General features: G+C 43.1%; 1 protein-coding gene across 4 annotated transcripts in view; it reads left to right on the top strand.

Annotated features, from left to right (window-relative positions):
• HSF1 (heat shock transcription factor 1) overlaps window positions 1-12,926 on the top strand; it is a 60,283-nt gene that overhangs the window by 37,386 nt on the left and 9,971 nt on the right. For all 4 annotated transcript variants that reach the window (XM_027857646.1, XM_027857647.1, XM_027857648.1 and 1 more), the window contains exons 3-4: window positions 654-790; window positions 1,711-1,835. In XM_027857646.1, coding sequence (XP_027713447.1) covers window positions 654-790; window positions 1,711-1,835 — 262 coding nt within the window. The remainder of the gene's footprint in view (window positions 1-653; window positions 791-1,710; window positions 1,836-12,926) is intronic.

Genomic DNA, 12,926 nt, shown 5'->3' with positions numbered 1-12,926 from the left:
ACGATTACTCTTCATAGGCAAGGGACATCAACAAGGACTCTAATAGTCAAGTCCTTAGGAAGAAATCCTGAGCCCTGAAGGATGATTAGGATTTGCATAGGCAGAGGGAAAAAACTGGAAGGGTTTTCTAGCTAATACCAGATGATGGAGTCGGGATACAAAAAGGTCTTGACAAGCAAGAATGTTGAGCCAAATCTAATAAGATGAAATTTAATAAAGATAAATGTAAAGACTTAATACTTGATTCACAGGTGTAAGATAGGTGTGTGGGTAAATAGTGTTTCATCTGAAAAAGACCTGGGGATTTTAATGGCCTGAATACAGTATGAGTCAGCAGTGTAATCCAGAAGCTGAGAAAGCCGAGATAAACTTGAGCTGTATTAGGAGAGGCCCAGCCCCTCCTAGGGATTGATAGCTCCTCTGTGCCCCACTCCTGCCCCAGTCAGACCCTAATTGGAGCATTGTAGACAATGTAGGAAGGACCTTGATGCAATGGTGCCTCCTTCCCCATCACTGTTGAAGGAAGGCCTTTGTGAAGTGCCTTAAGTACTGAGGGGTGTTGCCCTAGTTTCTCATTCCTCCTAGAGACGAGGCATGGAAAAGGATGCATGGGTGCCCCTGACCTTTGTTTCTCTTCCTTCTTTCTGATACAGATGGTTTTCGAAAGGTTGTCCACATTGAACAAGGCGGCCTGGTGAAGCCGGAGAAAGATGACACAGAGTTTCAGCACCCATACTTTATCCGGGGCCAAGAGCAGCTCCTGGAGAACATCAAGAGGAAAGTGACCAGTGTGAGTCCCTGTCCCTCCCATTCCCGCTGAGCTACTGCAGCCCACACAGCAGGGCAGACCTACCCTGAGGTACCCTTTGGTGTCCTGGGGCCACTTAGCTGCAGCCCTGAGGTAGCGTCCGGGCGACTTCCCTTCCCCTCTGCCTCTTAAGCTAGGTCACCTCTGTGGGGCTCTCCTTCCCCAAAGTGATTCTGAATTACACTTGAACCTGAGTCAGGATTGGGGTTCCTGGGGTGTGGTGCAGAAGTGGGACCTCGGCTCCCTCCCTGTGCTCCCTCTCTTTAGCCTCCCTACGTGTGTGGGTAAAGGCAGGCCAGAATCAGGAGCCCTGGAATGTCATGAGTGGGAGGCAGCTAATTAGAGCATGCTATTTCTATACTATTATGTAGCTAAAGAAGCATTTCCAGCTCCTGCTAAAAATGGAGGCAGTGTCCAGGCTAGCTTAGGGTTAAGGAAGAGCCCCAAGGACCCCAAGCCCCATTCAGTCTCCCTCCCCCATATTGCTTGAGGCCAGATATGCTAGCAAGCTGCCACTTCAGAGCGAGAACTGGTTAATTTAAAGTCAACAGCTCCTAGCACACTGCCTCCTCGTTAGCTTAGTGGTCAGATTGCATTATCCCCAGGGTACTTGAAAATGAAATACTTCTATGGATATGAATATATATTTCTGTGTGTATGCATGCATAACCAGCTTGGTCATACCCCATCTTCCTTCTTCTGCTGTGAGCTGAAGGGTACCCTCAGGCTACCATAGGTACCATGGGAAAAAAACCATAAAATCCAAAAGGCCTTGCTGTCTCCATCTCCTGAACACTGGTTTTCAGGCCTGCCTCAAGCCGACAGGGTTAGTGTGGGTCCTAATGAAGACCAAGATTGGATGAGGGACCTCATTGACTCAGTCCATCTTCTCATGCCCCCAGGTCTCCAGCATAAAGCAGGAGGATATAAAGGTCCGACAGGACAACGTCACCAAGCTGCTAACAGATGTTCAGATGATGAAGGGCAAACAGGAGAGTATGGACTCAAAACTCATGGCCATGAAACAGTACGTACCCATGGCAGGGAGAGAGGGGAACAGAGAGGGAAATAGGTGGCACATGGCTGCCTGCTTGGGGATCACGAGCATGTGGCCAGTATTCCTGGGTTTGGGGGGGGGGTGAGTTAGTGAACCATTTGGGATAGGGTTAGATTCATTTTTCTCGCCCTCTCCCCCACCTGCACCCTGAGAGCCTGCCATGACCTGACAAAGTGACTGGAAGACCATATGCCCAGGCCCCCAGATAGCACTATATTGAGCTGACCTGCCACTGCCTTCCTTATATTTGGGGAAGCCATCTAAGATGCAAACAGCACCTCCCTTCTCATCCTGCCTTATGGGGTCAGTCCCCATTCTTCCTGCTCTACCCACCCACCCCAGCACCATGGTGTCCTGTCCTTATAATTATTGTCTTTCTGGCAGAGTCCAGTGTGGAATTTTCAGGGATGACTCTGCTTTGTGTTTGATTCCCTGTTTGAAAAGTTGTGTCTTAAAAGAGACCTTATCCCCTTTCAGTCTTTCTAGAGTCTCTATGCCGTTCAAAGCATTTTGGCTCTTAGGGTATGAGGAAAGCCTAAAAGAGTCAGATCAGGGTCCTGGCTGCCAAGCTGAAGGGTCAGAGGATCATAGATTTAGAATTAAAAGGAATTTTAAAGGTCAACCAACCCTGTTCCTTCTCACTTCAGGTGTGGACAAGAGAGAGAAAAGCTTCTCTGAGCCAGTTCTCCTGGTCTCAGCTCTGCCAGCCCTTGGGAGAAGGATCTGTAGGCTCTTCTCCTTTATCCCAGGACTTCTTCTGTCTGAGTTTTCAGGGCCTAACGGCAGAGTTGGTACCCAGATTCATAGGCCTGACCATCACCTCTCTGTACTTGTCTTTGAGACAAGAGTCCTTCCCGTAGAGTGATTAACTAAGATTTTTTTTAGCTTCCTTCTGTGTCCTCAGAGATAGCCACTCCCTGGGGAACCAGAAAGGAACAGTGCCCAGAGGGGCCTGCAACTTATCAGATATGGACTTTGGAAAAGGAATGGGGCACCTACATTTGTTGTCTGCCTTTTTGAAAGGAGATAAGGTAAAACCCTGGACATTTCAGTAACAGGGACAGCTTCCCTTCTTTCCAGAAAAGAAAATGTTTGGTTTTGGTCGCCAGTTATTCGTCATTTCTCTGAAGTATGAGTCAGCTCTCTAAAATGCCCCTAGAGCCTAGAGCCCTTGTATGTGTGGAGGAAGATTTCCTCCTTGGGGCAAGCAACCAGGGAACAGCTGTTCCCACCTTAATTCTTCCAACTCAGAAAGGAAGGTACACTCTGCTGCTATCAATCTCCTAGGGTGACCTGCTGGCTAGGGAGACCTTTACCAAGCTCAACCTGGAGACTTGTTCTCTGCTGCATTGGGACATGGTCCAGGTGCTTTTGAAAGTGCTGACAAAGAGTCCTGTGTCCTGGTTCAAGGTCCTCCATAAGTCTTCTCTGTATGTTTTAAGTTTTATCCCACTATTTTATCTACATTCTGTGTGTGCTCCAGCCACATGGAACGAAACATGGAATACTTGGCTCTTTCCTGCCCCTGCTTCTATTCATTCTGCTCCAGTGACTGGGGTGCCCTCTTGTTTCTCCCTTTTCAAATATCTCCCCTTCAAGGGCCAGCTCAAATGTTACCTCCTTCAGGAAGCCTTCTTTCATCCTTGCGAATGAGAAATGATCTCTCCTTACTCTGACCAACATAGCATCTTGATCGTACTTTATATTTTTTTGTGTATATGTTTAATCTCCTCTCTCCCGCCCTCTCCATGAGCTGCATAAGGGCCAGGGCCTGGGCTTGTTCATTTTTGTATGAACAGGATATATTTCAGAACAGGGTCTTTGCAGATAATAAACATCAATAAATGTTTGTAGATTGAACGAAGACAGTGATATTTTTGGAAGATGAGTTTTGGCAGCATGCAAGATGACTCAGAGGGGTAAAGAAGGGAACCTAATACCTTCATTGAGGCTTTTGCCCTAGGGATGTGGCAATCATTTTACAGGCAACATTCATTATGTGCCAGGCACTGTGTTGGGAATACAAAGAAGAGCAGAAAACAGTCCCTTCCCTCAACGAGGTCACATTCTAATGGGGGAGACATCATGCAGACAACATCGTACATGCAAGCTCTACACTGGGTAAATTGGAGGTCATCTTGGGGAGAGTCTGAGCAAGGACTCAAGAGGCCGACGTTTTAGTCTAGGCTCTGCCACTGACCAGCTCTGTGACTTTGGACAGGTTGCTTTTCCTCTCTGGGTCTGTTTTCTCGTTGCTCACCTGAAGGTATTAGGCTCAGTAAGTCCTTCCATTTCTGATCCTCTGTAAAGTCTGCAACAGATTTCATAGGCAGTCACAGGAAATAGTAGGTAGTTGATAAATGTTTTGTCAAACTGAATTAGAAATCATTTTATCCATCCACATTTTACAGATGAGGAAACTGAGGTCCAGAGAAATGAAGTGACTTGTCCAGGGTTACACACGTAATAAGTGGCAGAGGTGGAATTTTAACCCAGAGTCCATGACTCAAAAGAACAGTGATCCACAGTCTTACGCTGCTTCTCCTTTCCAAAGAAGTGAGGGCAGGGCTTGATAGTAGACTAGTTAGAGGGGATAAAGGAGGGGAAAGAGACCAGATGACTGTTGTATCCTGCATGTGAGATTAGGGATTTGATAGCAATTCTGTTAGACTAAAGCCCAGGAGCTTGCATGGTGATGGTGGCAACAGCTGTTCCCACTGTTCACTCAGTGGCCTTTAGCTCCGGCAAGAACTGGTGGAGCATCCATTTTAAAACTGAAAGGACCTAGGAGACCAATCCAGCCCAAGGCCATCATTTTATAGATGAGCGAACTTGAGGTCCAACAACAGGTTAAATGACTGATATGTGGTCATATGGAGATGACATCACTGGAGCAGGATTGGATCTCATATGCTCTGAGTCCAAATCTAGCCTTCCTACCTCCTGCTCATGTACCATGCTGCTTCTCAAACTCAGATTCCTTTGCCCTCAGGGCTCTCTGGTGTCTCATCCTGCCAGCCTAGCTTTCAGATCTTCTGTTTTTCCTAAGCTGCAGGCAGGGATTACTCTCTCTGCTCAAAACACAACTTGTGCTTTCCTACCTTTATGCCTAGGATGTTCTCCCCATCCTCTCTTCCTTGTTAATTCCTATGCATTATAGAAAATTTTAGAACTTTTTTCTGGGAGAAATCTTAGAGCACATCTTCTCATGGGTTTATAAATTTAGAACTGACTTTGGAGGTGATACGGTCTATTCCACAATGGAGCCATGGACCCAGCAGTAATCTGCTTCCTCTAGTGCAACATTATCATTTATAAGCAAACTCCCTCTTTTAGTAGAGGAGGATACTTGGGCCCAGAGAGGTTAGTTCAAAGTCATAAGTGTTCATAAGTTAGTTCAGGTCATAAGTGGCATAGCCAAATTTTGAGTCTGGATCCTCTCATTCCAGATCTTGGGCTCTTCCCATTATACCTCCTTTAACAGCTATCAAGATCCTTGAGAAGGATCTGTGAAGTAGCCAGAGGATTAAGGAAGAGAGGTTCTCCAGCTGCCAAGCAGGACCAGGGCAGAGAGTATCATAACTACTAACATTGCAGAGAATCATAGCGACAACTACTCCCAACACTTCACGGTTTTTTGCAAATGAGAAGACAGTCCCAAAGATAGGAATGGACTTGCCAAGTGGCAGAACTAGAACTTGCAGTGTGACCTGGTGCTCTGAGTTGTCAGGAAGAATCCTGGCTGGCCTCCTTCTTTTCCCTGCCACCCACCGAGTTCTTTTCCATTCTCACTCACCCCATACACCTCCCTCCATTCCTCATTTCTTTTGCAGGCCATCACCCTGCGTTGTCCTATCTCCCCTGACTCTTGTGGGTTGAATCAGTTCATCTCGGTACTATCCTCTACTCCTAAGAACCTTGCTTTTTTATCCTTCACGACTCTTTCAAAACTTGGCTTAAATCCTGTCTTCTGCAGGAGTCTTTGCCGGCACCTCCACTGCTGGTGCTTTCCCTCTAGCATAACCTTCCTCATAGACTAGTTATATATTCTTGTAGATACAGTTCTTTGCATTTAGCAAAATTATTAGCATCTTGGCTTCCTCAGGATAGGCACTGTGTTTTTGCCTTTCTCTAAGCCCAGAGCTTAGCCTACTGACAGAATAAGTGCTTAATAAGCACTTGTTAACTAACTCTCCTCCCTTCCCTGCCCTGCAGAAGCTTGTGCTCCTGGCTCCCCCTGACAGCTTGGAAGAAGCCTGAGAGAGGCTCCACTCTCCAATCAGCTCTTCTCTTCTCCCCCCCCCCCCCCAGCCCCCAGTCTCTGCTACAGTAGAAGTGGAGGACAGGGGAACCTGGGCATGTGTAATAAATCATGAGATTGAAGACGTCACATGCCCTGTCTAAGGAAAAGCCCTTGGGTAACCAAGGCATCCAGTGCCCATCCTTAAGGCTGAGCGCCATCTTTCACACTCACCCCTGTGCCAATTACCTCAGCCTCTCTGCTGCTTGCCCTTTGGGTAGCCACTACTACCAGCCATACCATGACCAGCTAGATATCATGCTGAGCTAGGAGTCTAGGAAACCCTTACTGTCCATGTGACCCCAGACAAGTCACTTAACCTCTGCCTCAATTTCCTCCTCTATAAAATGAGGATAATAATAGTACCTACCTCCCAGTGTTGTGAGGATCAAATGAGAAAAAATAGGGAATTTGCTTTGCTAACCTTTTTTTTTGCTAACCTTTTAAAACATTCTATAAATGTTAGCTGTTGTTACATCAAACATCTGACTATAACCTTCAGAGCTTATACCTTCTCCCATCTCTATCAAACCAGCTTGGCCTCCTCAGGCCCCACACCCTATTTTTCCTTTGCTATGTGTTTCCAAGCTTCTTTTTTCTTTTCCTCTTGTTGTTACTCCATTGCTTTTGGTATTGTAACGCCTCTCAAATTGGACCGTGTGTCCCCCTGAGTCCCATATATCCCCTAAAGAGAGGCCTCATGCGGCATACTGCACAGAACAGCTGAGTCCTGGAGAACTAGAGAAGGTGTGACGCTGGCCAACAATTAAGACAGTATGTTTCTTCTAAAACCCAACTGTTGGGAGCATGAAATTCATGTGGGGAAATTCCTCCTCAGGTCATCTCTTTCTCCATTACTATGAATTCCCTCGGCCCACATATCTCACACAGGTTTGTACTTCCTGGGATGTTGCTTCATCTTCTTTAACCTTTGACATATGTGCCTGTCTCCCCTCTCTCTGTATTAGAGTCCCAAGCCCCTGTGGAATTTTCCCATATAGTCTTCAAGCCAAGCAGCCCTTGTCAGTTCCCTCAGTGAAGTTTCCACATTGATTTCATCTACTGCCCATTGAATCCTAGGAGGCAAGCTCCAGACATCATTATAAGTAATGATGAAATGTAAACAGAACCCTCACACCTCCACCGCCATATCCCAGGACTTGCCTTTTATCACCTCCTCCCCAGCCCAAGGATAGTCATTTTCTATCACACGTACATTTGCAGCTTGATAGGAAACTTCTTGGCATTTCACAATCTCCCCCACAATCACTCGTGTGATGTTCAACTAAGAAAGCAGACCATACTATTTAATGCCCTTACTCCCAACCCATAAATGTAATCTGTAGTGGGACCAGGGCATTTTCCCCCAGCCTTATAGAGTTGTTCTCAGTCAGGGGCTTCACCTGTTGGCTCTTGAACATTCCAAAGGAAATTACCTCAAAACATCCTGTCACCTACTCGGGCTTTACAGAGCCTACTATAGCCTCTGCAGTTGGCCCTGAAGAGAGAGTAAGGACAGTTGGTTCCATCAGACCCTATCACTAGTCTTGGGGCTAGACCCTCTGACTTTCCTGGCGTTACTAGGCTTAAGTTGCCACTGAAGGGACCTAGAGGTAAATATTATAACAGTTCTTCATTTCCTCATAGCAGTTGTGAGATCCATAAAGAGGTTCATGTCCATTAAATCATCTCTAAGGCCTCTTCCTCTGACCAAGAATGATGCTATTAAGACCAAGAGGACCCCAACCTCCCTTCATTCCCCAAAACATTCCATTTAAGTGCTAGAAATTCACAAGTAGGAACATTAATAAAGAAAACCAAAGAAAAATGACTATAAACTCATCCAGTCCAGAACTACACAAGAAGACAGCCAGAAATCTGTTCTGAGTGGAATCAAGGATAGGTAGGATACACAGTGTGTAAGCAACCTAGACCCATAGCAGGAGACAGTACCAGAGCAACACCTGGGATCTGGCAGGAAGTCTGCTAATAGCTCAGTAAATATGTGGTTGGGGCTGTCAGGGTCAAAACAAAGAATAGCAGGGGAGGCTAAAACCTAAAATCAAACCTGATTTAGAGACTGAGTCAAAACCCAAAATAACTATAGAGGGCAGGACTCAGTCTTAGCAACCAAGCAAGGCCTCCCCGTACCATGCAAAAGGAATATTAATAGCAGTCAGTGTTTATTATAGCACTTTAAGGTTTGTAAAGCACTTTACATGTATTCTCTTATCTGATCCTCAAAAATCCTGTGAGGTAGGTTCTTTCCAGATGAACAAACAGTCTGAGAAAGGTGGATTTGCCCAAGGTCATACAGCTAGTAAGTATCTGAGATAGGATTTGAACTCAAGTCTTCCTAACTCCAAGGCTGCTGTACTACCTTAGTACAGGAGGGAGCAGAGTCTGACCCAACCAAAAAAAACCCTAATTCAGAAACTGAGGCTGGAGATAGGTATACACAAAAGAAAACACACAATGTAGAAATAGTCTGGAAGGAGAGTAATTTCACAGCAAATCCAAGTAGAGCCTTAGAGAAAACAATGATCTGGCCACAAGGACAAGAAGAAGAACTGTGAGCAAGAAGTGAAGTGAAAGAGGAAAAACTGTAATGTTAAATGAAATAAGAGCTAAGGTGGAGAGAATGGGAAAGAGAATGGATGGCCTAGAATTAAACTGAAGATGGTGAACCTTCTCCAGAATTGAACTCCCTCAAAGACAGAGTGAGCCATACAGAAGGCAGCAACTTATGAAACAGCAAGAAATATTAAAAAGCAAAAGCCCAGGTTGTGGGGGGCGGTGCAGAAAAAGTGAAAAATATCATCAAAAACAACCAATCTGGAAAATAGGTCAAAGGGGATAATCTAAGAATTGATGTACTACCTGGACATCATGACTAAAAAACAAAATAAAACGGAAAGAAAGCACCAAAATGAAAACTGTGTTCCTAGGAACATCATATCAAAAATCCAGAATTCCACGTCAAAGAAAAAACACTGCAGGCAGCCAGAATGAATGAGTTCAAAGACCAAGGAACCACAGTCGGGAACAAAAAGTCTTGGCAGCTTCCACTGGCAAGAAGATCATGAAGTATGATATTCCAAAAAAGCAAAACATAAAAGGCTTGCAACCAAAAATAATAGTATGCATATAGCACTTAAAAGGTTTATAAAGAGCTTTACAAATGTTTTATCCTCACAGTAACTCTGGGAGTAGGTGCTATTATGCCTGTTTTATAGATAAGGAAACTGAGGCAGAGAGGTTAAGTGACTTGCCTAGGGTTATAGCTCCTAAGTAGCTCAGACTATATTTGAAATCAGGTGTTAGTGACTCCAATCCAATGCTCTGTCCTCTGCACCACCAACAATTTACTCTGCAAAACTGAAAATAATCCTTGAGTGGGGGGAAAAATGGATCTTTAATAGAATTGAGGACTTTCAAGCATTTTTGACCTAAAGAGCTGAGTAGAAGCTTTGAAATGCAAACACAGTTATCAAGGAAAAATTAGGTAAAATACTTTTGAGCATTTGGAAAAGCCTATACAATGATGAAATAGTAAAACTCTAATGGAATGGATACCAAGTATCTCTTCAAAGCTCGGGTATCTTCAAGGGTCATAGAGGTAAACAGAGCACCTGGGACTGGTTTTCTTGTGTTTTGATAGTTTTAAGAGAACAAAGGAAAGGATGGGAAAAGGGAATGTATTAGGGAAGAAAGAAAGAGTAAAGGGGGGGGAACTTACTGTCTCACATAATAAGCATTCAGGAGCTGAGGAGTGTACAAACATGGAGTAAGGAGATAGGAGAAATGTACATCACATGAACCTCAGTTTTGTTTGAACTAGACAGAGCAGAGTTAAGCGTGTGCATGCACACATGCACACAAAGTTTGGTGTAAAAATACATTAAACTCACAGTGAAACAGACTTAAAGAAAGTAGAGATTTAAGGGAAATGACAAAATTGGTAATGGATTAATCATAAGTAAAACAAGCTCTAGTATCAGAAGGTGGAATATGAAGAGATAATAAAATAATAGTTAACACATATGCTGATTATTACGTGCCAGGCACTATGCTAAGTACTTTACAATTATTATCTCATTTGATCTTCACAACCATTATGGGAGGTAGGTGATTGTTAACCCCATTTTACAGATGAGGAAACTGAGGCAAAGAGAGGTGAAATGACTTGTCCAGGGTCACATAGTAAGTGTCAGAGACAGGTTTTGAACTCAGCTTTTCCTGACTCCAAGTTTAGCACTTTATCCACTGTGCCATCCAGCTGCCATTAAAAGGAAAAAAGTAGAGCAGCTAGGTGGCGCAGTGGATAGAGCACTGGCCCTGAAGTCAGGAGGACCTGAGTTCAAATCCAGCCTCAGACCAAACAGTTGACATGTACTAGCTGTGTGACCTTGAGCAAGTCACTTAACCCCAATTGCCTTACCAAAAAAAAAAAGGAAAGAAGTAAAAATCTATGATGAGGTACAGGGGGATAGGAAGAGAAGAGGGGCAGCAGAATGGAAACATGGCTCTTTTACCACCTTCTTTGTAAAGAGAGAAGGAGGAGACAAGGAAAAGTACTTGATGATAGGATGGAGAAAAATGTATCATCAGCAGTCATAATTGAACATTAACAAGATAAACTCACCCATAAAACAAGAGGATTAGCAGAATGGATTAGAAAGCAGAATCTGACAGAATATATACAAGAAATACCCTTGAAACATAAAAGATTCACATAGTTAAAGTAGTGGAACAAAAACTATTATGCTTCAGGTGAACTCAGAAAAGGAGGGTGGAGAAATCATCTTGCACAAGGTAACAAAAATAGATGTGTTAGCAAGGAAACTACCCCATGCTCAAAAGTACCATAGACAGCAAATCAATAGCAACACTTAATATGTGTGGACTAAATTACATCTAAAGGAAAAGGTGATCTAAATATAAGAAGAAATACACTGTAAAACTCTTAAGTCGGTGTACCACTTTCAGAACTAGACAAATCTAACAAATTTAAGCACCTTAATAGAATCTTAGAAAAGTTTGGAATGATCTCAGGCCATTTTTAAATAGGAACAAAAAGGATTATACATATCCCTCCACTATACAATGCACTTCTACAAAAAATGACTATATGTTAGCTCATAAATACCTTACCAACATACAAAAATGTTAAGACACATCCTTTACTCAAAACAGTGCAATAAAACTAGATTGACTAAAGGCCTTTAAAAAAGAATTAAAGATTAATTGGAGACTCATCCTAAAGAAATGGTAGATCAGATCATGGAAACAAAGGAAAAATTCATCAAAGAAAATGGAAACGAGACAACATAGCAAATCTAAGGGGATGCCTTTAAGGGAAAATAGATCTCTTTGAATGGTTTCATCAGGCAAAAAAAGAAAAAGATACTGAATAGAGCATGCAACTAAAAATTTTAAAAAAAAAAATTTAAAAAGCAACAAATCAGAAAAATCCCAGTTTGACACCAGATTGGAAATTCTGAAGACCAAATAAAATATTGACAAGTTTGAAAGGAAAAATATTGATCAAAGCTAGAAATTTTTTTTATACTATACCCTTACAAAAAAGGGGTTATATATGAAACTGAATGTCATTCCATTCTACTTTTTTTAAAAAGTCTGTACATCCTTCTAACTTCTGTTTTCCTCTGCACTTTTAAAAATGTTTCAGTGGCCCTTTACTTTTTTCTTCTGCATCACCATCACTACCATACTTTAAAAATAGAATACCCCTTTAAAAATAGAAGGAGATCAATCCCTACTTAGAAAAAGTCAAGGAAAATAATTCTAGTCAGTCAATAAGCAGTTATTAAAAACTAAGCATTGGGGGGGGTACAAAGTACCCCATTCCCTTCCCCCCCAAAAAAAACTCTCAGGGATATTACAGTCTAATGGTGTTAAACAGCATGTAAGTAACTGTACAAACAAGATATATGCAGAATAAGTTAGTGATAATGTCCAAAAGAAAGCACTAGCTTTAAGGAGGATCAGGAAAGGCTTCTTGTAGAAGATGAAGATTTTAACTGAGACTTGAAGGAAGTCAGGAGGCAGAGAAGAGGAGGGAGAGAATGCCAGACATGGAAGGAAAGATAGCCAGTAAAAATTGCAGTTTGAGGGGATGGAGCATCTTGTTAAGGGAACATCACAGACGCCAAGTCAGTGGACTGAAGGACTATTCCTTGGAACAAGATGCCCCCCGGCCAGGTTCCCCCTGGTGTCCCCACTTCCAGCTTCATTTTGTATGTTGTCTTCACCTTTTAGATTGTAAGCTCCTTGAGGTCAGGGGCTGTCTTCCTTTTTTGTATCCCCAGCGTTTAACACAATGCCTAGCACATTGTAGGCGTTTAATAAATGTTAATTGAATTTAATTCAGTTGGGAAGAAAAGTTGAAGTCCAGGCTCAGACACTTAGTTGTTATGTGACCGTGGAAAAGTCAGCCTCTTTCAGCCCATTTACTTATTTGTAAAATGGCGGTAATAATAGCACTTACCTCTCAGGGTTGTTGTGAGAATCAAATGAGGTAATAGTTGTAAAGCACTTTGCAAACCTTAAAGTGCTGTGTAAATGATAGCTATTTTTGTTAGATGTGGGGTGAGAGTAAGCAATAGAGGTCGATATCTACATTGCAAGCCTAGGTGACTGGGAGCATGGTAGTGAAATTGAAGATTTGGGAGAACTAGAGTATATTTAGTATGTGAGAGAACCATCCAGTTATGCCTCAGGGAGATTCCTTTGTACCT

This window comes from Vombatus ursinus, unplaced genomic scaffold (genome assembly GCF_900497805.2).
Source record: "Vombatus ursinus unplaced genomic scaffold, bare-nosed wombat genome assembly UNPS02012319.1, whole genome shotgun sequence".
NCBI lineage: Eukaryota > Metazoa > Chordata > Mammalia > Diprotodontia > Vombatidae > Vombatus > Vombatus ursinus.
Note: the sequence above shows the minus strand (reverse complement) of the source record. Positions and strands in the feature narration are given on the sequence as shown.